This window comes from Diplotaxodon limnothrissa, linkage group LG23 (genome assembly GCF_057381915.1).
Source record: "Diplotaxodon limnothrissa isolate DT_005_m linkage group LG23, D_limnothrissa_male_GT1.1, whole genome shotgun sequence".
Taxonomy (NCBI): domain Eukaryota; kingdom Metazoa; phylum Chordata; class Actinopteri; order Cichliformes; family Cichlidae; genus Diplotaxodon; species Diplotaxodon limnothrissa.
Window position 1 is genome coordinate 36,289,312 of NC_140617.1, and position 21,874 is coordinate 36,311,185.

Sequence of the window (21,874 nt, forward strand, 5' to 3'; positions counted from 1 at the left end):
CTCACTCTCAGTTTGTTATTGACCCAGTTTGCAGCGGCCGTGTGAAGTCTTGCTGCCTGTCATCTTCACATGAGGAAAGGAAGGGGAGGGTGTGGTTGGGGGGAAAATGACGAGGTGGAAAGAAAAGTTCTGTTCTACAAAGGAGACGTGGTCGTGGAGTTCATTGGCGGCACCGTGCTCCTTCCACACAGTCTTTTGATTTGAGTGGTAATGAGTTTAGAGCCAAAGGCTGCCATCCTGCTCCAGAAATGGTCAGGCCCTCCCCTTCCCTCTCGCATCTGTTGTTCCTCATAAACTACCATTTAAATGCCAGCATCTGCTCTGATCATCTTTGCCATCCTCCACACTTATCTTGTCATTTTACATCTGTAAATGAGGAGGGCGAATGGGCTGCACGGGAAACGGGATGGATATTTGGAACAGGACCAGGAGAGATGCTGGAATCTATCTATAGAGTACAAGAGACCAAAGATCAGAGAGACCAAGACCTGCTTTGAAGAAAGCAGAAGAACTGTATCATAGCAACTGTTGTCGCTACCTGGCCTTGGGCTACATACAGTGTTGAAAATTATTTGCCTTAAAATACAGCATCAAAGATCTTATATTGTACTACTAGCAACTGCACAGCAATGTTCCTTTTACAGGTTGAATGCCATAGAAGCAGATTTAGTGTAAATAACAGGGTTAGCTTAGATTTCATTCTCACAATAAGAGAAAATTTAAATGAGCTTATTCATATAATCTATTTATTCCTGTTTGATGTAACATAACACTAGCATTTAGGCAAAAAAAAAAAGATACATTATGATTATTAAGACATGAACAGCTCTTTACACAGTCCTTTGAAAAACTAAGTACACCTGATAAATTAGTAGCTTGTTGAACCACCTTTAGTAGCAATAACTAAATTATTTTCTGTATGTCTTTATCAGTGTCTCACATCATTGCGGATTTATTTTCAACCACTTTTGTTTTCAACATTGCTTCTATTGATTACATTTTTTTCCTCTTATATACAACTCTCATATGATACGACCACAATCTTAAACGTTACAGCCTGAACTTTGACCGGCCCATTTCAAAACTCTTATTCTTATCGTTTTCAGACTTTCTGTTGTAGATTTGTTGGTGTGCTTGGGATAACTGTCCTGTTCCATGACCTATTTTTGGCTGTTGGACAGAAGGTCTCACATTTGACTCTACAGTACTTTGGCATATGGAAGAGTTTATAGTTGACTCAATAACTATAAAGTGCTGAGGTCCTGTTGCTGCAACAAAAATCCAAATCATTACCCCTCCACCCTGCTTGACAGTTGTTATGAGGTGTTTTTCCTGATATGCTCTTCTTGGTCTTCACCAAAGGTAGTGCTGATTTTATGGTTAGACATCTCCACTTTAGTCTTGTCTGTTTAAAGGACATTTTTCTAGAAGTCTTGCGGTCTATTCCGGTGTAACTTTGCAAACCCACATGGTGCTGCCATGTTCCAGTTAGAGACTAGGTTTTCTCCAGGAGAGGGTTTGAACTGGCCAGATAGGAAACAGTGCATAATTAATTAGCTTAAAAGTAGATTTGGAACATCTGAAATACAAAATTGTGGCAATTACGATCTGATTCCACCACAGACGCATCTTTCAAAGAGTAAGCGACGCAGATAAACATTATTTATTTCATGACAATCTACAGCTTTCAGCTGATGCCAGAGTGCCCCCCCTGCTGATACTTTGGCAGCACAGTTTGATGTTAGCCAATTTGCTCTCTCTCTCTCTCTCGCTGGAGTTTATTTACTTTCAACACATTAATTCAACTGAAAATTTCAGAAACAGCCCCTTGTCTTCTTTCTTATTCAGCGTAATTGCATTTGAAGATTCTTGAAATGAGTTTTTCTGTAAGATACTCCATGCTTCCTATCACAGTCCTCAAATAAATACAATTAATGCCGTTTTCATTTCTTCGAGAAACTGGCAGAGCGATGCGCGATAAGAGAAGGAAGTCATGTAAAGTTCAGCCTCTTGAGTTCTGCAGCTGTGTGTGTGTAGATGCGTTTCAGTGTGTGTGTGTGTGTGTGTGTGTGTGTGTGGGGGGGGGTCGGGATTTCAGTGCATCCGACTCTAAACTGTCATTTACAATGTTGTTGCCTCTCACTGCAGGCATTGATCAGTGGCAGAGAATTAGCTATCATACTCCGCAGCAAACACGAGTCTGTGTCAGCCCATCCTCTCTAAAGTTTATCTCCACTGTCAAGGCGTTCGCTTGTTTAATCAAAACTGTCTGCCTGTCTGCTGTAATTGTTTCCACCCAGGAGGGGGTTTCAGAGGTTTAGGAAATTGGCTTTTTATGCTGCATTAGTTCTCTTGCCATTTATTTGTCTTTCTCTATTTCTTTCTCTGTCTCTCGCGTTCAGTTTTGATATGGTTATCTTTCCAGATTCACCCCCCGCCACATCCATCCACAGACACCTTCCCCACCCTCTTCCACCTTCTCCCATTTCCTCTCGCTCTCATTTTTCTCCACCGTCTAATCAGCTGCATTTATTTCACAAACAGCTCGTCTGCCTGTTTGCGCTAATGAACATGATTCCTCAGTTAAATTTCCCTTCCCAGAAGCAATGGAAACCTTATTAGCAGAGCAACAACTCAACATCGGTCTTGTCCCTGAAAATGGAGGTGATTGTCCTCGACTGGGATGCAGTAAAAAGGACAGAGAATGTAAAATGTGACGTCAAAGTTAATCTAGGCATTCTTCAGCGACAAAGCTGGGGATTGATTCAGCGACACCCTCTTTGCTTGACCTTTTGCGCACAAAAGGGGTTTTATTTTATTGTGGACCAACTGAGCTCGATTCCGGGACCCAAAAAATAAATAAATAAAAATCAACAGAAATTTCAGCCTTTCTAGAGTGAAAAAGCTACATTTCTCTTCTTGTAGCCTCTACTGATGACAGTCTCATCTCCATGTTAGCTGAAGTAGAAATTTTCTCCAATCCTAATAACACCACATTATACAGTAACGGAAAGGTGACATTATCCTCTCTCTCCTTCTCCGCATTTTAACCTCTTGTAAAGGGGACCTATTATATTCATTCCCAGTGACATATTTCATTCTATTAAAGAGGCTTTGCATGAATCACTGTTATATGTTATACATGTGCCTTCCAGTGTCTATTTTAACATTCTTGCCCTTCTATATAAGATAACCTTCTTCTGATTGTCTACCCTTTAATAGTCATATTAGGAATATCCTTCCTAGCAGGGTTTATTTCTATGCACAGTGACCTCATTATTTGAAACCTTTTGCCATGTTGACAGAAAATCCTGGCTTTGAGTGCAGTGTATTCATTGCCATGCTTAATTCACTTAAATTTTCTTTCTTTCCCATTCTAATCCTCCCTTGAACTTCAGCAGGTCATCTTGACGATCTCTATATGCCTAAATGGAAGGAGTTGCTGCCAACTTGTGATTGGCTGATTAGATATTTTTGTTAAGAAGCAGTTGATCAGGTGTACATACTAAGGGGGCATGTAAGTGTCTCTCCATATAAAGCTTGTCATAGCCCAGCAAAGTCACCTAAGATTTCTGGATTCCCCATCTCGATGCTCAGTGAATATATATCACGTCAACTTTTAGTTGTGTTATTTTGAAGGAAAGTGTTTTTTAGAGTGTTTCTGCAAAAACATGTTTCACTGGGCACCAATAAGACTTTTAGGAACTTGAAATCTATGGCAGGGATACCTCAATAGGTACAGTGATGGCCCCATGATTGGAAGGCTGGGGGTTCGATTCCCCTGAGCAGCTACCCTGAGGTACCCCTGAGTAAGGTACCATCCCTACACACTGCTCCCGATGGCTGCCCACTGCTTCAGTGAGTGAATGGGTTAAATGCCGAGAGGAATTTCCCCACGGGGATCAATAAAGTAGACATTATTATTTCAACAGCTCTCATGTGTTATATACTAAATATATAATTTTTCTAATTGATCAGTTATTACTTTAAGATCTCTGACGGGGTTTAGCACATCCTCCTCATCATCACACAACAATACCCTCTATCCCCCTTCACATGTCTGACTTTTCACGCTCCTGCTTTCATTTAAATATCAGACTTTAGCCGAGGAAGCCAGAGCCCTTTAAAGCTGGTTAGCGATTAGTGTTAGTAGAAGATTGACAGACGGCAGGGTCTTTTCATACAGCTATTTAAACTCCAGAGGGAAATATCATCTGTTGCAAACTCATGTCTTCTAAAAACATTACATGTACACTTGATTATTACTATGATTTATAATTATGTTTTCAGGCTAATTGCTGGCAAAATGTTTTTTCTACTAAACAAGCAATATTTGCTTTCCAGACATTAAGTGCATCTGCCTACACAATTATATAGAAAAGGGGAAACCTAGATAAAAAAAACAATCTTTGCCTCTCTCTCAATTTTATCTATTCATAACGTTGTTTATGTTATTTCCAGTTAATGAAAACATTTTCCTGAAAAGCCTGGAATTCATCCTGATGCACAATCAGTATCATCGGATTGATCGACATGTCCAGCTTTTGCCAGTCTTTCGCTAATGAACACTCTAACCCTTAACAGGTTATAGTGGAGCTCCACTAGCTAAATGCCATGGCGAGAAAGTACTGAAGAGGTGCAGCAGGATTTTAAATTATTCCACAGCACTCCGCACTTTGAACCTGAGATACCAACGGACACCTGTGACCTCGTCTTCTCCAGCCTGAGGCAAATTAACCCCACGGAGGTCAGACCAAAAAAGCCTCTGTATCAGACTCTGTACTTCTGTATCGGTGTTTGAGTGTGTGTCTGTGTGTGCGTTTTGTCTCGGATTCTGCAGCTGCTTCTTAATGCTGCTTTCCGCGACCGGCGCAGGCTCTCCTTCAGGGCAATTAGCAATAATTAAGATTTCCATTAGGCCAAAGGCTTAACATCTTTACTATCTAATGGGATCAATTTATTTGTTCACCTGACCCGATCTTCATGTAAATGAGGCAACTTTTTATTCGATTCTTCCCTCTAAACTAATGGAGCTAATTTGATCTTTCTGTGGGAATCAAGTTGAGTAGAACAGCAGCCAACTGTAGCTCTGTGAGAACCATTCACAAGCTTATGTTGGGTATTGACCAGGGGTTAGGCTGGTATTAGTGTGATGATGGAATGAAAGCATAAGTAGCCCCTGTGACTGAGATAAGCGGTAGAAAAACGGATGGATGGTTTTGGCTTCTCTCCCCCATAAAACTAACTTTCTTCTGATTGGCTGCCCCTCGTGTAAATACGGTTTTACTAGCATGTTCATTCGACTTCTGTACTGAAAGCCTGAGATCACCATATTAGGAAAATCCTTCCCCATCCTTCTGTGCCATACATTTATTTTTTTGTGGCTCACAGCTGTTTTGTGATTGTGTTGGATGAAGGTTACCCAGTACATTTGTGCTGACATTCACAGCTCCCACTCATCACTACTCCTACGCAGGGTCTAATCATTGACCTCCCTAACTTGCTCCCCATTAAGAGTTTATGTTATAAGAGTTAAAACACTTTCCACTCACCTCACACTTAATCACATCCTCAATAGACTAGTATTTGTGATATAAAAAACTTATATCTGGCCTTCCTTCCACGAGCTTCCATTCGTTTACCTAAATGTTTTAAAACTGGGTGATAGACACGTTTTCTTCACATTTACCATCTGTCAGTCTGGGTCCATGGGAAACTTGTGGAGTGATTCATCCCACTACATTCATGTTTCAGATGTGTTATTCCTCGCACGTTGCATTCACTTTACTAAGGTTCCTTTCTCGCCTAATAACCTGTGCCATTTAGAGTGCAGAGGTGAAATTTTCCCCCCATGAAAGGAAACAACATTGAAGATTGAAGGTGCATTCTATTGAGAAAGTAATTTCAATAGTTCAGCTGGGTAAGAAGGTCATTACGGAGCCTCGATGTAGAAATGATGGTGCACCATAGGCGGCATACATGTTCGGCACCGCTTCTTTCTGTCTTGCTCACACACCCCTGACGTTTATTAGATTTGAGGAAAAACGGGCTAAGAGAGACAAATGGAAGCTGAGGACGTAAAATATTAATGCTCAGTATGTCCAGGCGCCTCATTTCTCCTCCTCGCTCCCCATCTCCAATGAGTTCGCTCTCTTTTCTTTCTCATTGTACTGTGGCAGGATGGTGGCCCTATCCCCCACAGGTCTTTCAGTGTCTATATGGAGAAGAAGTTAGTCACCAAGGTACATCGAACTCCTATAATTGCTTTTTAAGGGCGAAATGTGGGTCACTCAGTGGCACGTCTGCCTGCCACTGTACGCGTTTGTCTTGACACTTTAGCAATTGTCTTGCACGTTAAGTCGGTTTTATGTGCTGGAATCAAACAGCAGGCTGTCCACCGAGACAGAAAAGCTTTCTTTCTTAGCAAAAGACAATGGGGCGCACCTCCCCACCCCTTTCCTATGAGGATAACTTCTATTTATATTGCAGAAAATGAGCAGTCGCACAATGCATTCCTAGTGCCCAGCATCCCTCGGGTGTTTGAGTGCAGCAGTGATAAGGCACATTTTGTTATTCTGCTAAGCTTGACAAAAAAAGAGAAAAGAAAAGGCTGCACGCTGCTGTGGCAGGTTAACATCTGAAGCCAGTAAATGTATTTTTATTCAACTCATGTTGAACTCATGTATTTTGAGTCATTAGAGCAAGAAAAAGTTCGCCACAACTTTGATTCCATTAAATTGGACCATGACTGCCAAATGCTTCACCCCCCTGTGAATCAAGACGTAACAGATGGCAGGGTGATGTTGAGAAATATTCACCTTCATTTCTTCTGAGTAGAAATCTGGAGATGACCAATCCAACATAAATAATTCTAACAGCTCTGCTTATGTTGTCACAGTTTTTTAAAAAACTAAATGCCAGCAACTATGCTAATAATAGACTGTAAAAAGGATCACATCAGCTCCCAAGATATTGCTTACTGGTCTGTTGACTACATATCTGAAGCCCATAGATTGGTATTTTGGCACTTTTCTGTCATTGTTTTTAACCTGGTGTGAGCATACAGCATACATAAGAGGGTAGAGCTCGAACGCTGTCCGGGCTTTAAGTCTGACGTCATTAGCTGTGACTGGGCCAAAACTCCGCTGCAGGTCCCAAAGTCAAATGATCACTGCGGCATCACTGAGAGTTGAAAAACTGTCCAAATTATTTCATCTGTAATAAAATGATCAGTGTTGCTGCTCTACCAGGTGTAACAATTAAGTTTAACATCCAGTCATCCATAGAAACAGAATTTATGGAATTTAACTGAGTTAGAAGTTAGTAGGGAGTTAGCTCGCTAGTTTCCATCTAAAAATAATGTACCATGTTCTGACTGAGGGATTTCTGAAAAATTAAGACATACAGCTTTAAAATGAATAGAGGTAATAAAAACCGAGAGAAACCCAGTGATCACTGACTGTTTTTAGGGGCTTGTCCAGATTAAATAGAACAAGATACAAAGCATCAAAACATGTTAAAAACACGACAGCCTTATTAAACGCAGAGTAGTTTGGGCCTGGAAGCAGGATTCATCACGTCATCATTTAAAGACTGAATTAGCTAATGTTAGCGTTGGGTAACTAACTTTATAGGATGAAACATGATGAAATAAAAGAGTTATCTGATAAATTCAATGGACAGCTGCTTACAGTGTCTTTTAATACAACTGAATCGTCAACAAGATGAAATAACACCCCGGACAAATATATTTATCACATTCATCATCTTTAAAGTGTACAGCAATGTTAGTCATTTTTAATTAGCATCAAACACAAAGCAGAACTGGAACGACTTCTACAAATTTTCTAAAGTTTAAAATGACGATTGATTTAATACAGATATACCACATTGTAACAGTTTGGTTCATTAATGTATCATCTGAATGCAAAGAGCTGTCCATGTGAAACATGTCAGAAGCTCAATAAAGGTCCATTCCCAGTTACTGGATAAATATGAGGGCTACAGGTTTATATTGCCCTTTGGAAAACCATAACATATGATTAGTTGGGAACCTATATATGTGAGATTCCTCTCTTTGATGGGACTCTACTTTGCCAGAATACTTGTCTGAATGTTTCTTAATATTCTTGCTTCAGTTCCTACTAAAATATTCAGACATATTCATAAGTCAAAAAGAAACTGTCTTCATTGTGTGCTTAATTCAAGCCCATGCCCTCCTCTCCATCTGTCGGTTCTCTCCATCCCATCCTTCCGCTTTCCATCCTGCCATCCGCACTGTGGTCTTTGATCATCGGAGTCTGCAGAAAGTATGAGCCTAGAGGCATGGGAACCATGTGTTCTGCCTTCAGATTTGATGTTGTGCCTATAAACACTTCCATGTTTTTGAGTTTGATCAAAATGTAAAAGCCATCTTTAACCTCCTAAGACCTGAAGTCTTCCACGGCATGCATTTTTAATTTCTCATTGATATTTGGGCATATTGGGACCCGATGAATGTAAAAACAAAGAATTACCAGATTTTGTTTTTTACTAGATTTTTGTTTTTAGGAAAAATAAGAGCCACATATGAAGATATTCATTTAAAATTTTGATAGAACAGTAGCAGCATAATGTCCTCATAAGTGGATATCAGGCCCTTGTGGAGCAAAATTGAGTATTTTGGTCTAAATAACCCAAAATGTGATGTCCACATATGTGGACGCCAGGTCCTAGGAGGTTAAAATCCATAGAAACAGAGAGAGAGGATATTTAAAAAGAAAAAAAAAGCCCAGCATCTTCAGACCTGAAGAGCATTGTGTCTGAGAGGGGTTTTGGTTAATACGACAGACGAGTGTGGGTGAGACGCTGACCTCTGCACAGCCGTTGGGCTATAAGAGCTTTCATCTCAAAGACACGGAAGAGAGGTGGAGGACGGCGGCCCAGGCGTGCGTCACGTCGATAAGCCTTCCCCCCACTTCAGCCACCCGCTGCCCTCCCCCTTCCTCACCTCCATCTGATCCCATCTTTATCCTTGTCCTTTGTCTGGCTCCTCTCACTCCTTCTACCTTCTTTCTGAAGCCCAAGTATAATCCCAGATAGGAAGGAGCGATATGAGTTGAATAGACCCCGGGAATTAATTTTCTCATCTTTCTGAAATATTTCTCCCCACTAACCCTCCTTCCCCCGTAGTGGCTTGCTCACTATCTCTCTATTTTCTCTCTTTTTCTCCATGAACAGTTCAATTGGGTCAGCTAAAAAGAAAAAAAAAAAAGACCTTTTTTGTAATAGAATTTTTAATTCACCAAGCAAAACATTGTGAAATTAGAAGCGTAGTCTCATACATGGCACAGTGATCTTCACTCAGTTTTTTTTTTTTTAAGTTTCTACCACCCTCTCTCTTTCTTGTGCTCCTGACTGTAAATGCAAGGCCTGTCTATATTGACTACCATGCAAATAGCAGATTTTCTCAAGCTGTATTGCCGGGCACCGGTGAGAGTCTAGAATCCATCAGCTTGAACAGAACTTAGTGCAGAGGCATCTTTCTTTTCTAATAATGAGTCATGATTGGCAGCGGGCCTTCTCGCCACTATCCACGAGTTTCAAAAGACATACAAATGAGGCAGTGCTTGAACTGATATCAGATTTACCTAAACTTCAACTTGCTCAGGTGACTTCTGAGGGATCAGCTATAAGGAAGACTTGAACCAGAGCATCATCTTTTGCATCCTGTGGAAAGTTGCATAAGAATATGTCTCATCGACTGTTAGGATGAGAGAGAAATGAAGACACTCTGAAAACTTTCTTCAAAACTCAAACCTATATATTAACATCATCTTGTATGATTTGCATAATGAAAAGAAAAGGTCTCCATGTTAATTTAATGCATGTGTATATGCGAATAGCAGCAATTTTAATAAGTTATGCTGCATTTCAAGAGGGACAAGACTGCCTGTAGCCATGCTAGCAGCCCTGTAAGACTGTACTTAGTGCAAGACTTTCAGCTGAATGCACATTATGGCAGATTCCAAATGCATGGACTCATGGACTTAACAACTACATTCCCAAGAGGTCCATAAATGTGTACTGGGACACACTGAAGTGCATTGGAAATTTCACTTAATCTACATGGAAGGAGGCCTCGTAGAGATTTTCAGTCCCCTGTGGTGTAGAGCACTTCCAAACTTTATGTATACCTGCATATATGTATAGACTGTATATAAAAGATGGACGATTTCTGGACTCAGGGTTTTAAACCATCAAAATTAGTGTTTTTGCCGGCACCATATTGCTTTTTAGGAGCCCACAGTGGCTATATTCCGACAAGGAAAGTGGAATGCTAAGTTATCAGCTAACACTAACATATTTGGTTAGCATGCAGCATCCATAATAGTAGAACCAACAGAATCAAAATCCTGCTCCTCACATGCAAAGTCTTGAATAATCAGGACCCATCTGATCTTAATGATGTTATAGTACCATATCACCCCATAAGCGAACTTAGCTCTCAGACTACAGGTTTACTTGTTGTTCCTACACAGCAAATTCAAAAGTGTTAAATTTTTTGGTGTTAATAGTCTCCTTGCAAAAGTAGAGTTAATTTTACTCTAAGTAGAGTCACATTCTTTTAATGTAACTCTGAGGTGTAAAATGATAGTAGTTAAAATCGAGTGTTAAAAATGAGTGTTTCTCTGTCAAATCTGGAGGTGTTACAATGGAAACATTAACTCTTGACCTCTTAACTCTGAACTCCTACAGGGGCTATGACACCAACAGAGTAAATTCACAGACTCCGCCCTCAGCACGGCTCCAATCGAAGCTGAAGTGAAGCCGTTTCAGAACATTTTGCTCTACATATTTGAGTTGTTTGCCATACTTGGTAAGTCATTTTTTCAAAGATTGTTTCAATTATTATTATGAGCTTTTACTTCTGTGGCTCTTTGGAGTTGAGACAAAGCTGTGTGAAAGGCATTAGCCATGTTGCTCGCTGATAGCATAATATTCTGTCAGAGGTGTGGACTCGAGTCACATGACTTGGACTCGAGTCAGACTCGAGTCATTAATTTTATGACTTTAGACTTGACTTGAAAAAATGTTCTAAGACTTGTGACTTGACTTGGACTTTTACACCAATGACTTGGGACTTGAATTGGACTTGAACCGGTTTACTTGAAAAGACTTGATATTTTACCCCAAATATAAAATTTAACATGCATATTATATAGAGATTGAAAATGTGACGTCATTCACGGGTAGAACCGCAAAGGATTCTGGGAACTCGTGGCAAGCGGTTGTTATGGTTCGTTCGATTTAGGGAAGAGAAGGAAGCAAGCCCAGGCCGAAGTAGGTGTCAAAAAATAGTGATCTTTATTACACACTTTGCGCAGTCAGTGTGGGAAAGACAATTTGCAATCCAATCCTTCGTCAACTGGACCATCCCGTCTCCTTATATTGCCATTATGACATCACAGTTGGATCTTTACTGGAAATGATCACAAATGATAACAATTCCCCGCCTATCAAAGAGTTTTCCCTTATATAGACATCAACTGCTACTCTTAAGAGAAAAACAAGTGTGTATTACATTGTGCATTTTGTGAAAGTGTATCTATCAGAGAAACTGTCCTCAGACGACCCTCCTATTATTACTAAGTGTGTAGGTGAACGTGCGTGTATTACATAAGTGCGTGCATGTGGTTACAGGCCGGCGTACGTGCAGAACTAAACGCAGGCGGGCCTGGGCCCAACAGGACTGGTGGGTCTGAACGGTGTGACTGCACTAAAGTGCAACAACTTAAGCAGATAACAAGAATGATACAGAACCTCAATAAACAGTCAGTGTGCATTAATATTTGCTCAGAGTAACACAGATGTAATTAAAAGATTATTCTGTCAACAGATTCCACAATGGTAAATGATTAATCAATGATAACTGATTATGAGAATACAAAATAAAATATCTCCTGATCACACTCCTCCTCTTTGGCCTTTATAAAAAAAGGCCAACATTTAGAGATATTGTGTCACTCCTCCGTCCAGGCGGCTTCTCGCAACGGCATCATATGTTCCGGACCAGCTGACCCAGCTGAACCAGAAGCTATGGCCCTGCTCACCAGATTACCCAACACCTGCCTCACCAGAGGAATGAGACAACATCCGATCAGCAATAAACCTAGAAAAACTAAAAGAGAAAACATGGCAGACATAAACAATCCCTTATATTGCCCAAAAACAGATGTGAACCAGTCTCCCAGCCTCGAGTTCACGCCTGATTGCTCATGCATGGTTCTAGATAACGCTTTCAAATTCTCCAGCGCCCGCGTGACCGTTCCGTCCGGAGCTGTATTGTTGGGAATAAAGGTGCAACATAAATCCCCAAACATCGCACAGACGCCTCCCTTCTCAGCCAATAACATGTCCAGCGCCATTCGATTTTGGATTCCCATTAACGACGTCGGACCTAATTGTTCTGCAAGACCTTCCACCGCGTCCCTAGTGAGATTAGAGAGTCTCAACACATTATAATGAACATAATTAATGCGATCAACGTTTTTATTTGGAGTCACCCACAAAAACACACTTTCAAACCCGGCCGCTATCTGATCAACTAACTTATACTCATCTGGAACTCCTCTGGGAACTCCTATTGAGTCTATCCAGGTTGGCGAGTCCCGTCTTGGATCATACCTGTGGATACCCCCTGTGGCTCTCCTCCGTCTGGCTGTAGACACATCCGCGCCTTGCTGTGGAACTGTCTCTAGCCTACTGCCTATGAGCATCAAAGGTGCAGCTAGGCGCACCAGAGCACACGTTCCCACACTCCCCAAGGGAACCTGCACCAAAAGGGTATACTCCCCACAATAATAATATAGCCCACCTCTCGCCCAGGTGCCTATAATTGTGCTTGGGTCACTTACATCATTGGTAGTCCTACCTGTGATTGTCCTCTGACACCAGCTTGGATCAATCCTTCCTAGCCTAAATCTCACTCTGTCTGTAGAGAACTCAAAACATGTATAATTATCTCGTTTTGGTGTGAATGAACCTGGTTGTGTACGTTTATCAATTGGCGGATATAAACCTGACAAAGTGGTGCAGTTACCTGTGTCCACCGCCTCTCTAGTTAATCTCAGCATGCAATTATATCCCCACTCATCCTCTGGATACAGAGGAGCGGGTTCAGTAAACAAATGAGGTCGAGCGGTAGCACAAGCAACACAATCAACCACTTTCTGCTCCTTAGCATTTTGAGCCACCCAATCTAACCAAAGATTCCTATCTCCAAAACCTGTGGCACGCTCTATCAACTCCTGAGGTTTTAACCTAGTATAATCAGTGGCAACAAACCATTTCTCTTCTGAATCCTTGTAAGTAACTGTCTCTAAGGGATCCATTTGCACCGTGAGATTCAGTGCTGAGTCATTTCCCAGAGGTTTAGACCTGGGATTAAATAAATTCACCCGAATTAACCCGAATGGATCTGTCCCTACTTTATCTACCCCTACTACTAAATAAAACGCACCTCCATCAAACCCAGGTTCAGGGAGTTCACTCCATGGTCCTAGGGAAAGAGTAATAGGGTTATTTGTAACAGAATAATCTCTCTGAATAGCTATTCCTTCAAGGGCCGGTGGCACTGTTGGCTGCCATCCTACCCCTGTCCACGCGACCACATCCTGCCAAGAACACCACTGATCCGTTACATAGGTGTAGATGTCACTATCCCATGATGGGCCCCACACCGACTTAGGGTAACACATCATTGGATGATAACAAACCCACACATTATATGTTCTCCAGCTATTCCCGTCACCCGAGCATTTAATTACCTCACACAAATCGAATGTGAACGCTGTCGTGGATCCATTAACATACCCAAACTCGACTCCGCCACTGGCTTTGAGACACCCATCATCCCCACCTGAACCAACCGCACGCTTGACTTTTTTCGACGATTTGATCGGTTCGGGCTCTGGAGCGGATAAACCTCTGTGTCTGGGCAATTCACCTGTCTGCCAAAAAACAAAGAAACACGTTATAACACTTATTAACCCCAACACCCCCGTTATTCTCCAATTTTCCCACAATTTCATGATGACTGTTCCCAGGCTCGTTTACTTTTACTCTGTACTAAAAAGATAAAGTTACAAAAAGAAGAGTATAAAGTTATGAGTATAAAAATATGCGAGTATCATACAAAACTATTACGATTCCTTTAAACTATCAAATACTTTAGACTAGAGCCCTAGCCTATTTAAGAGCCTGGAATGGATTCCTCCTTGGCGTGTGACGCTCCTCTTCTTTCTTCGCCTCACTCAGGTTAGACTACTGAGGAGGACCGTGGCACAGGGGGAGAGAGGATTATTCTGCCTCTATGTTCCCCCCTGCGTCGATGGGGTGGAGGCTAGCTCCAGCAAGCTCTCGTCCGCGACTGCACACTGAGACCAATGGAACCAGGTCTCCCCTTTCCCCTTCAGACGGACAGCACTGGTGGTTCGGGCAGTTACTTCGAAGGGTCCGGTCCACCTCGGGTCTCTCCACTTTCGCTTAATGACCTTCAGCCACACCGCCTTGGCATCGGGGATGGACCTGTCCTCCGCTTTCACCCCTTCTCCAACCTGTTGTGTGAAACTAGACACAAGAGCTTTTAATTCTTTCCAACATTCAATATGTTTTCTGTTACTTTTTACACTTTCTTCCGCCGGAACTGTTGTCCAAGGACCTGGAAACTGTCGTCCTGTCAACAGCTCATATGGTGTGAAACCTGTGGATTGATTAACACAACATCTTATTATCATCAATGCAATTGGCAGGGCCGCTACCCAATTTAGCCCCGTGTGAGCAGAAATCTTAGCAATTTTATTCTTCAGGTTTAGATTCATTCTTTCTACCTTTCCCTGCGACTGGGGGTGATATACCGTGCCAAATCTATGTTGCAACCCCAGCTTCTGTTCTACCTCTGCCAAATCTTTGTTTTTGAAATGAGTCCCATTGTCGGACCTAATCCGCTTAGGAAAACCATGCCGGGGGATGTAATGATTGATTAAACACTTAATCACACTTTTTGCATCCTCCCTCTTGGTAGGCCATGCCTCAGGCCAGCCCGTCAAACCATCTACACTTACCAGTAGATATCGAACTCCTCCTGGGCCTGGATCAATCATGTCAGTGAAGTCAATGACAATCTCTTCACCTGGTCTTTCTGGAATGGGGAACTTACCTGCCTCTGGTTTAATCACTGGCTTCGGATTGTGCCTCCCACAGATCAGACACGTCCTAGCCTTCTCCTTGATCATATCCTTCAAAAAGGGATGCCACCAATGGCACAGATGTCTCCCCATCTGGGCGACACCTACATGTCCAAGGCCGTGCGCTTCGGCAATCTTCTGTTTTGCCAAGTTGGCTGTCAACACTGGTCGACCGTCAGGTCCTCGCCAGAGACCTCCTTCTTCCCAGGCTCCTCGACTCTTCCAGATCCCCTTCTCTTCTGGGGCGGCCTCCCCTTGGGCCTTCCTGGCTTCCTCTAGCATGTTAACTCCTAATTCTTCTTCCACCGTTATTTGTACCATCTGTCGTGATGCTTTATAACCCGCTGCCTCTTTTGCAGCTCGATCGGCTTCCTGATTTCCTCTGGCCATCAGGCCGGTCCCTGAGGAGTGGCCTTTGCATTTTATGATGCTCACCTCCTCTGGATCTCCCAAGGCCTGCTCAAGTTCCTCCATTTCCTTTTTGTGGCAGATTGGTGCGTTATCTGCTGTCCTGAATCCTGCTCTTCTCCATTGGGCCAGCTCCACATGAGCCGCTCCAAAGGCATAAGCTGAGTCCGTGTAAATGTTGACTCTTTTTCCTTTTGCAAGTCTCAAAGCTCGACTTAGAGCAATTACTTCTGCTCTTTGGGCTGACTGCTGCCCTTCAAGTCTTCCAGCCTCCTTCACTTCAAATGCAGCCCCTTTTCTGCAAACTACCGCGTAGCCTGCTTTTAATCCTTCATCATCCCTGTAGCAGCATCCATCCGTGAACCAATCTTCAGCTCCTGTCAAAGGTTCTGCTTTCAAGTCTTCTCTTATCTTCTCGTCCACTTCAGCTCTCTTTGCGCAGTCATGAGGTTCTCCTCCTGACTCCATTAAATCTGCCATGTTAATTCCTTCATGTGTGAAGGTCAAGTTAGGAGCGTCTAAAACTTTACACACTCTCTGTTGTGTAAGAGGTGTCATGGTGAAGGCTTGTGAGTTAACATATGCCACCACACTGTGGGTGGTCAGCACCTTCAACGGATGGTCCCTCACTATATGTGCTGTCTTTTGTATAATTTTTGACACCCCAATGGCATGCTGAGTGCATCTCGGGTGCCTTGTCTCTAATGGATTCAGCCTGATGCTGACGTACATAAGTACATCTCTTCCTCCCCCTTTTTTCTGAAACAACACCCCATTAGCTATCCCGTGTGTTTCAGAAACATCAAGATAGAAGGGTTGTTCATAATTAGGGATAGCAAGATCAGCCGATCTGGATAAGTCCTGTTTTAATGCAATAAACGCCGACTCAGTGGCCGATGTCCATGGCAGTTCAGCCTTAAGATTTCTGACACCTGCCGTTTTTACCAAATCCCTCAACAGGGCTGTTTTGCCTGCATAATTTGGAATGAAGTGCCGGCTGTATCCTGTTAACCCCAAGAATGAGAGCAACTCCTTAACCGTACGCGGTCTTGGATGTGTCAAAATCTGATCACGATGAGTGTTTAGCAGACCCACTGATTTGTGAGCAATGACACGGCCCAGAAATGTTACTTCTGGTCGGACCAACTGCAACTTTTCTTTACTGACCTTGAAACCGCACTCAGCGAGTCTCTTCAGTATGGTAAGTGAAGCTGCCGTGCATGCCGAAGCAGACGGAGCTGCAATGAGCAAATCATCAACATATTGCACTAGTGAACACCCCTCTGGGAGATGGCATGGCGATAAAGCTTCTTTCAACACTTGGTTGAAAATGCCAGGGGAAAGTGCAAACCCTTGTGGCAACCTTGTATATCTGTACTGTTGTCCCCCATATGTGAATGAAAAAATGTCCCTCAGAGACTCATGCAATGGGAGACAGAAAAATGCATTCGCTAGATCAATACATGTAAACCACTTCTGGTCTGGTGTTAATGCCGTCAATGCTGTGTATGGATTTGGGACTGGCACCGTGTCAGTACGTAAAATGGCATTGATGGCTCTTAAATCATGTGCCATTCTGTACTTTCCTGTCCCATGCTTCTCTACTGGCAAAATAGGAGTATTCCAGTAGGATTGAGAGGACTCAAGCACCCCTACTTTCAATAGCCCCTCAATGGTTTCTGCAATTCCCTCCTCAGCTTCTCTCTTTTGCCTATACTGTGGTTTCCAAATTGGCGTTTCAGACTTCAGCTGGAATAAAACGGGCGAACACGTTGCCTGGCCCACATCCGTAGGCCCTGCTGACCACAAGGTGTCAGGAAGAGTCGCAAGTGCGGCAACTGCATCCGCATGGTCTGTTCTTTCTCTCCCATGGATTCTTGAGATTTGTTCATGCTCCAACATCACTGTGTCCTCTGATTGACAAGTGATACGATAAATTTTGCATTTTGGCGAGTACCAAACGTCTGGAATCTGAGTAGCTTGCCAGCCAGGTTCCTCGAGGGCTCTCTTGACCATCGTCCCCAGCTCCTTCGCCTGATGACTCTCATGGACCGCCAATGTTATATGGGGCACTGAATCAGGTCCCATTTTGAACCAAGGCCGTTGTTCGTCGGTTAATTTTACCGCTGCCGCGACGCCCTCCGGACCGACATAGATGTTTTGAGAACACACATTCCAAGTCTGGCCTTCAAGGTCAGACTGGAACAGGTCCCTGTAAATTTCATCATCATTTCTATCATAATAGAGGGTGACATGGAACGGATCCCTGGGGAGAGAGAAGACTGCCAAGGCCATAATCCAAGGTTTCCACAACTGATATTGTCTTAGTATGCCTTCTTCCACCATACGACCCCAATAGATGTCAGCGGTCGTTTGTTCACAGTCTTTCAGCAAGTACTGGTTCTTTGAAAATGTCCCCAGGCACGGAAACTCTTTTCCTCCTGGAAGTGTAACTGTTAGTCCATCAGCTGAACACATGATGGTGGCCCCCAGTTTAATGAGCAGATCCCTGCCCATCAAGTTCACAGGCACATGGGGAGACACCACATAGCTGTGCTTCAATGTCTGTTTTCCCAGCACCGTCAGGGCTGGATTGGTTGTCGGCAGCGTCATTGGTACCCCAGAGAACCCCACAACACTGACCACATGGTTGGAAAGTGTGGCACTGTTTGGTTTTTGTTTCAGTGTTGAATAGGTAGCCCCAGTGTCCACAAGGAAGGTCATTTCATCTCCTTCCACACTCATTGACAACAAAGTGCAACAACTTAAGCAGATAACAAGAATGATACAGAACCTCAATAAACAGTCAGTGTGCATTAATATTTGCTCAGAGTAACACAGATGTAATTAAAAGATTATTCTGTCAACAGATTCCACAATGGTAAATGATTAATCAATGATAACTGATTATGAGAATACAAAATAAAATATCTCCTGATCACACGGTACTAGCGCACGCAGGCTTTCAATTAAAATCAGTTAAACAGCGATAAAAAGAAACACAAAAATGTCAAGAAGCCGTTGTATTATTAACTGCAATAGCCGGTCGCATGACAGCCACGGGAAGCCGACGGGTAAAGAGATCGGTTGTTATCGGATTACGTCGTTGAAGAGAAATTGTTCAAGCCATGTTTCCGAAGTAACAAAGACGCGACGGATGGCCTGGATTGCAGCCATTCAAAGACCAAATATAACGTCCCAGAACACTCCAGCTCACAGGTTAGTCTGCTCCAAGCATTTACACGAAGGTCAGTGTTTTTTAGTAGTTAATACGTCATTTTCATAACATAATTAGTGATATAGGTTACAAGCAAGTCTGGCGCTGAACAGAAATTGTCGCGCTATGCTCCTTTATTTATTGTGCATAAATAGTGAATTGTCCTGACACAATATTGCGTTTCGCTTCTGTTATTATGGTACATTGACAAAAACATATACTTTTATTCACAGGATAAAACAGGTTTTTTGTATCACTAATTGCCCAGTGCGATTACAGACTGCGGTAAAGTGAGCCGTCATTTGTGAGCCGCGGTCAAGCCAGCCGCCTCCTATCCGCGCGGTGATTACAGCATACAATATTGTTGTCACTGCTACATTTCTGTAACGCTACCAGAAATTATTTCCACTACTAATTAATTACCGTTGAGCTCAAAGGTCCTATTAATAAACGGTTAAGGAATGTGTATTTATGACGACAATTTGTGAGACTGGTAAACTTATGATACGTACGATGGTCTTTCGTTCTACACGGTGCATTTCAAGGTCCTGCACCCATCCGTCGGTAAACTGTACCTGGGCTTGATGCAGTGACCTGAAGTTACTAAACTTCATGAGTGTATGCACTCACTCCAAGAACCGTATAATTATAAATATGCATATAAATATGCTAAGATGAGATAGCTGACTTCATCTAACTAGCAAATGTTGTCCAGGCTACGTTGGTGATACAGTTTTTTTTAATGTGTATGATATTTGTGTCATGCGATTTTAAAGCTGGTCCTACAACCGCATCCAAGAATAACATGCAGCTTATCTCAGAACTGTCGGTGAAAATTATTCTTGGAGCTAGGTTTAATTGAGCTGCATTTTAAAGAGGTGCAATTTCACAATTTGTGTATATTTTCTAAGTTCACTATTTTGTCATGTGTTGAGAAAAACACAGATTTTAAAATTACATGGTCTAATATTTACATTTAGCATAACTGCAACATTATTTTTTCGTTTTTTTTTTTTTAAAGACTCGAAAGGACTTGAAATTCAAAGTTTCAGACTTGTGACTTGACTCGGACTTTTACACCAGTGACTTGAGACTCGACTCTGACTTGCCTGACATTACTTGAGACTTGACTTGAGACTTGAGGATAAAGACTTGAGACTTACTTGAGACTTGCAAAACAATGACTTGGTCCCACCTCTGTATTCTGTTTTAGCTAGCTGAAAGGTATTGTTTGCGGGCAAATACCACAGCCTTGAAAAAAGCTTGCATGTGAATTTTCAGTCAAACTTTTGGTCAAATACACCTAAAACAATGTCTAGAATGTGAAATGTTGGTATAATGGTGCTACTTGAAGCATGAAAACGATCGCCCATAAAAAAAAAAACCAAGCAAACAGCAGTAGCAGACGTCCTGACTGGATTCTACGTTAGCATAGATCCCTCCAGAGTTTTGGTAAAAATGAAAAAGGTTGCGGTTTTACATTTAGTTCAGTATTACCTGTTGCCTGTGTCTTTGTCTTTTGGGAAAATACTTAACACAAGTAATGGCTCAAAGAGGATTCCCTTTTTTTTTTTTACTGTGCTGCAATTGTTTACTGGATTATTTGTGCCATTAATTAGTGTCAACTAATTTTTATTCAATCTCCGCACAGGATATGCTTGTGAAGATGGAATATGGGGGAGAGCAGAAGTGCGTTGAAGTTCCACAAAGGGATGAATGAAGGACATGCATATTGTATTGAAGAAATAAGTGATGAGAATGCTGTTATTTGCATTTACTATGTCAGACCTTTTGATAAACAAAATTCTAATGAAAGTGAGAACATGTACACTGTTACATCTTTCAGAAAATGTTTTGAAATTGTGGTGCACAGTTCAGAATAGATGTTTTTCAAAAACCATTGCATCTTTTTAGTAAATGTTTATTTCCAAAAGAAATTTCTAGAAGTTCAGAACAGTAAAATTCCCGCTTTTTAGAATGAATTAGAAGATAACTCTTACGTAGTTAAACTAAAATACTCTTTGAGAGTTAATATATAAACTCTTAACACCAAGTGTTAAATTATCAACTCCAGACAGATTTGGTGTTTAACACTAAATCAGAGTTAACGTACCAACTCTCCAAAAAGAGTTAAATTAACACTCTCTGGTGTGGACCCATATAGACACTTTAATAGTGTTGAAATCAAATCTGACAGTGTTAATTTGGACATGCTGGATTTGCTGTGTAGAGGATTTAAAAGTAGAATGGGAGGCAGAGCCTTCAGTTTTCAGGCCCTTCTTATATGGAACCAGCTTCCAGTTTGGATTCAGAAAACAGACACCATCTCCACTTTTAAGATTAGGCTTCAAACTTTCCTTTTTGCTAAACCATATAGTTAGGGCTGGATCAGATGACCCTGAATCCTCCTTTAGTAATGCAGCAATAGGTGTAGGCTGCTGGGGGATTCCCATGATGCATTAAGTGCTTTTTCTTCAGTCACCTTGCTCACTCACTATGTATTTATACACCTCTCTGCATTGAATCATTACTTATTATTAATCTCTGGCTCTCTTACACACCATGTCTTTTGTCCTGTCTTCCTCCCCTCACCCCAACCAGTCACGGCAGATGTTTTTTCTATTATTTCTATTATTGTAGGGTCTACCTTACAATATAAATTGCCCTGAGGTGACTGTTGTTGTGATTTGGCGCTGTATGAATAAAATTGAATTGAACTGAATGGTATTCTAAACCTCTTAGAACTGCTAGTCCCACAATAACAGCAGCAATGGCAAAGAAGTGATTTCTTGAAGAAGTTAACTTGTTAATTTTTGTCTAATTTTAAAGTAAAATTTAACAAAATAAGAATTTAAAATGAAGTTTTATGTGTTTTTTATTGGTTTAAAAAAGATTATTATTTTATTATAATTGTACAGTTTAAATATAAGAATTTAATTATAAACAAGGCGTAAAACGAACAACACAGCAGCTAAAACGTTTTAATAATTTAATTATTGTAGAAGAAAAACTTAATGGAAAA

The 21,874-nt window shown here is 41.7% G+C and overlaps 1 protein-coding gene across 1 annotated transcript; it reads right to left on the reverse strand.

The window, feature by feature from the left end:
* Positions 1 to 14,352: 14,352 nt before the first annotated feature.
* LOC146608625 (uncharacterized) lies at positions 14,353 to 17,125 on the reverse strand. The gene is made up of 2 exons (XM_085348180.1): positions 15,200 to 17,125; positions 14,353 to 14,610 (listed from the first exon to the last, which is right to left on the reverse strand). Exons 1-2 carry the CDS (start codon positions 16,365 to 16,367, stop codon positions 14,582 to 14,584), a joined length of 1,197 nt encoding a protein of 398 aa, XP_085204306.1. The 5' UTR covers positions 16,368 to 17,125; the 3' UTR covers positions 14,353 to 14,581.
* Positions 17,126 to 21,874: the final 4,749 nt, after the last annotated feature.

Bases quoted from the DNA above. Each gene is read 5' to 3' on its own strand.
- LOC146608625 (XM_085348180.1), bottom strand. From the start codon at position 16,367: ATGTACGTCAGCATCAGGCTGAATCCATTAGAGACAAGGCACCCGAGA. The intron at 14,611-15,199 runs GTAAGTTCCCCA...TCTTGTGTCTAG, and splicing joins AGTGATTAAACCAGAGGCAG to TTTCACACAACAGGTTGGAG.